Genomic DNA, 5,000 nt, shown 5'->3' on the forward strand with positions numbered 1-5,000 from the left:
CTGTCATATCTGTAGAGTGGAAGCATGAGGCTTCGCTCACAAAGCCCTGACTGAGAGTCAATAACAGGTTCAGGACCATGGATAGCGACCGATCGACTTATACATAAAAAAATGAAAACAATCATAAACAATCATCTTCAGACATGTAAGTCCCCCCATTTGCATTGTTCATGTACAGCTACTTTCTCTCATTATCAGAGCAGGACCATAGGAGCAGTGACAAGAGACCACTTAAAGGGGCACTCCCCGATTCTGATCCAACACACTTTTTTGTCAAACTTGGTGAATTGTTTCTCAGGGTCCTCTAGCTGTCCATTCAGTATGTGTCGAAAACACTCTGGTGTGGGGAGGAGCTGTGGCACAAGCGGCAGCATCCCTGTACCATGAATGGGTCTGAACGCCAAATGGGGACCTGGGTTCAAGTCCGGCCCGTGGTCATTTCCCCAATCCCTCTCCAGCTCGCTTCCTGTCTCTTTCTACTGTCCTATCTGATGAAAGGCATAAAAGCCCCCCCCAAAAAAAACAGAAGAAAAAAAACCTCTGTTGTTTGTCCACAGTCCTGGTGCTGTGACAGACAGAGCCATAAACAATTCAAGCCACATTGCTTCAGGAGCACAGGGCCCTGTTTGGCGTACAACTGAAGCTAAGATAAGTAATTTGGCTCGCAACATGAGATAATATAGCTCGCTAAATGAGAACAGGCCAAGCCGGTCTGGCGACGTGCGCTAAGATACTTAATCGTCAAGTTAAGTTGTCCCAGACTAAACTCGTCAGCTAAATTGCGCGTGCACGTCCTGCTTCAAAAGGCAGGAAAGGTCGATCACCAAAACCATGATTTTTTTTTTACGTACAATAGTCTAAACTCAAAGAAAAAAACATTTTTTTTCTCCGCTGAGGCAGGATATGACCATGAACGCGTTGTGTAGAATTCAAGACCATAATCATGTCAGAATTCAACACTGCCAAGGCTGCGACAGCAATATAAAAAACTGTCTATAGGCTGTCTAAGACGTGATATCTTTTCCAAATGTCGAATATGTGACTTTGGTGCAGTGGTTAGAGCTCATCGATTGCATGCAACAGATCGCTGGTTCGACCCCCTTCGCCTCTGTAGTAATTGTAGTTTTACATCTCCTTGTAAATCGCTTTGAATAAAACCGTCTGCGAAATGACTAAATGTAAATGTATTAATAAGAAATTCAATAAATTGAAGCAATGAAAATATATTGTGTGTATTTCTCTCTTCTTATCATGTATCCACCTTTTCTACAAAAATGATATGCTGTGAAGTATACTGAGGTAGACTTTATTCACTACTGCACAAAAACTAGACACGTTTGCAAAACTATACGTTTGCAATGATGTAAGTTGCATTTGTTGATGATGTATGGTTAATAACATCGTGATTGTAGAAGGGACAACTTTCGCCATTATCTCCGTAAGGGAGATGGGTTACTGTCAATATAACACTGTCATATAATTATGAGTGCTTTGTTCTCCGCATCGCCGACATTACAAAAACGTAGGCTACCACTCACAAAAAAGGGAAAATGGATCTTGGCGGATCGCAAATAACTCTCTCCCTACGCTAATCAAACTATCTAATATGACTCCTTTTAGTCCTTGGTCAATGGGATCTCTCCTTTTGCCAGGGGTGTGGCAAGTTTAGCCAGCTAAACTTAGTATAGCCTGCCCTGGAGCAGGTTAGTGCTATGGTAATTTATCAGAAGTTGCTTCGCCGAACCCGATAAAGGGGCGTTCTCTTTTTTTAGCCTGGAATCTAGCTCGCTAAACCGCTTAGCGAGCGTCGCCGAAAAGTACCCAGAAGGGTTAGCTGAACTCGAATATCAACAGCCTTTCACCAGGATCGTGGACTGTACTTAATTTTCTCCAGCTTCCTCAATGAGTTTCTGATATTTTTCTTGTTGCTCGTCTTAAAAGGGATATTTCAAACGGAAATAAACTTGTTTCCAAAATCCTATTGATACGGTGGCATAAAAGATTTGCTTATCTTTTGCTTATCTTCAATCCAGCGAAATGTCAGCGACCACTAAGAACTGACCACCAGTCACCTCAGGAGACCACAACATTCAGCGTTGCCTTTGTGCCCCACAGATGAACAAGCCTGACACAGACACACAACATGATTAGCACCACGGACAGCGACAGTCAGTAAGGAAAAACTACAACTAAACTACAGCCAGCAACTTGTCTTCAGACTATTTCTCAGAGAGCAGAGGGGAAGGAATGGCTGTAGTTTTGCTTGTCAACAAGCTATCCAGCACAATATCAGTGACCACTAGGAACTGGCCACCAGTCAGTGTGACAGAAAAGGTGTGTCAGAAAAAAGTCTGACACACAACATGGTTAGCACCACGGACAGTGACAGTCAGTCAGGAAAAACTACAACTAAACCATCAACATTTCTTCAGACCTGGGACACTACCATTTTCCAGTAAGATTTCATTTTCCAGTAAAAAGAAGACTCTGGAGTGGCATCTGCAGTGGTTAGTGATTTACATGTGGTTGACGAGGGTTCGATGCCCGTTCGCTGCAAGTTGACTGTACGTAGCTTTGGATGAAAGCGTCTGCCAAATACCTGGCCATTACCTGCATGTCAACAGTGCACATAATGAGGCTAGTATTAGACATGTGAGTCAGTGTTTTGTTGGGAGACATTTAGCATAGAGTACAGAAGAAAGACTAGTGAGGGTTTATCAAATGCAAGAGCACACTGAATACGTTTAAAGTTCGTTGTGTGTGTGTGTTAGTGTTTAACAGGGAGAAATTTACCTTGAAGTCAGGAGGTATCTGCGCTCCAAACCCATAAACGGGAAACATCTTATCACTGCACCCCAGAAAGAGAGAAATAGAGAGAAAAAGAACGACAGTATGATTCAGCATAAAATAAGTAGTTTTTTTTTTTTTACATCAAACCTGCACTACCATAGTGGTTACTGCGTACGCATATTGGTTGAACACTGTCTGTAGTTGATATTAAAGTCAAAGTCACAGTCAAAGTATTTTTATTTGTCACATACATATATAGGTAGCCTATAAATGTAGTGAAATGCTTGTTCCACTGACTCCAAAACTGTGCAAATTAATAAATAAAAGAAGAAGGAAAGAAAGAACTGTCCAAAGTGCAAAGTGTTAGGGCTATGTGCTGGTGCTCCGACCACAATCCTCATTTAGAATCCTGACAGCCTGGGGGTAAAAACTTTTCCGCATTCTTTCAGTATTGGCCTTGAGACAGCGGTAATGCTTCCCAGACCGCATGATGGAGAAGAGGCAGTTGTTGGGGTGACTGGGATCCTTGATAATGTTCCTTGCTCTTGACTTACATCTCTTGGTATAAATGTCTTCTAGGTTGGGTAGGGCATTCATAACAGTTTGTTCAGCTGATCTCACCACTCTCTTTAGGGCTTTACGGTCTAATGCAGTGCTGTTCCCGTACCAAGTTGTTATATTATGTTATATTATTCATATTATTGATTATCACTGTGGCATCACATGGGCAGCATGGATGAATGATTGATAACTCATTACTAACTTATTAATAACTCATTACTAAATCATTACTAAATCATTACTAACTCATTACTACCGCATACTTCTGCTACTCCAGCTAGACAATGCCTGAACAGTTAAAAGCAAAGCAGCATTATCACACTGGCTGAGAAGACAGCTGTGAAGCTGCGCTGCTACTACAGTGATGAATCACATTCTGTTTCTCCCTCTCTCTCTCTTTCTCTCTCTCTCTCTCTATCCCCCCCCCCTCTATATGCTCTATCTCTCTCCCTTTCTCTCTCTTTCTCTTCTCTATCCCCCCTCCCTCTCTCTTTCTCTCTCTCTCTCTATCCCCCCTCTCTATGCCCTCTCTCTCCCCCTCTCTCTCTTTCTCTCTCTATCCCCCCTCTCTCTTTTTCTCTATCTCTCTATCCCCCCCTCTATATCCCCTATCTCTGTCACTATGTTGTTGTGCTGCGGTGGTTGCTCTGCAGTGCTGACCTGTCATAGTCCTGGCAGATCTCCCCAACGGCCACAAGAGCCTTGAGGTACTCGTTGGGCTGGTAGGGGTGGATGTAGTGGAGGGAACAGCTGTTCCGCGGGTCTCCATTAGACGCTGTGAAGTCAATCGCCACCTGTGGGAGCGATGCCTCGTTAATGAGTCTTAAGCACTCTCAATTCACTGCACTGTGCTGCATCAACTGTCAGACACACACACACACACCCACACACACACACACACAGACATACACACACACACACACACACACACACACTCACATATACAAACACACACAGACTCACTCATACACACACACACACACACATATATACACATATATACACATATATACACACACACACTCATACACACACACAAACACACACACACACATAAACACACACACTAACACACACACACACAAACACACACACACACACACACACACACACACATACAGTATACACACGCACACACACACACACACACGCACACACGCACACACACACACACACATATACACACACACACAGACAGCCCAAGTCACTCTTTTAAACAGCCAAGAACACTCAATTATGAGAGCAACCCACCTGTTCAGGTTGTCCACATTTATCTGATTTTAATAAAATAAAATAGTGAACAATAATTTTATCAGTATGGGCAGCAGAGATGGGAGTCAATGTAACACTCACAGTGAACTGGATCTGACAACCTCCCATGATGTAGTCCAGGAAGGAGTGCATCTTTATGATCTGTGCACAACAACAAAAACAACAACAAGCATCACTGTCATTCACACATCTTCATCCAACAGCCTAACTGTGTGTCTGTCTATCTATCTATGTACCTATCTATCTATCTTTCTCTCTATCTATCTATCTATCTATCTATCTATCTATCTATCTATCTATCTATCTATCTCTCTATCTCTCTATCTCTATCTATTTATCGATCTATCTATCTATCGATCTATCTATCTATCTATCTA

At 42.6% G+C, this 5,000-nt stretch overlaps 1 protein-coding gene across 1 annotated transcript in view; it reads right to left on the bottom strand.

The window, feature by feature from the left end:
- Positions 1–5,000, bottom strand: part of cpne4b (copine IVb) — a gene marked incomplete at both ends in the record, with an annotated part of 24,518 nt that overhangs the window by 9,302 nt on the left and 10,216 nt on the right. Inside the window, 3 exons of the mRNA XM_080859009.1 lie at positions 2,794–2,848; positions 4,012–4,145; positions 4,705–4,764. Coding sequence (XP_080715135.1) covers positions 2,794–2,848; positions 4,012–4,145; positions 4,705–4,764 — 249 coding nt within the window. The remainder of the gene's footprint in view (positions 1–2,793; positions 2,849–4,011; positions 4,146–4,704; positions 4,765–5,000) is intronic.

The sequence above is a fragment of the Sprattus sprattus genome (genome assembly GCF_963457725.1).
Source record: "Sprattus sprattus genome assembly, chromosome: 20".
Taxonomy (NCBI): Eukaryota; Metazoa; Chordata; class Actinopteri; order Clupeiformes; family Clupeidae; genus Sprattus; species Sprattus sprattus.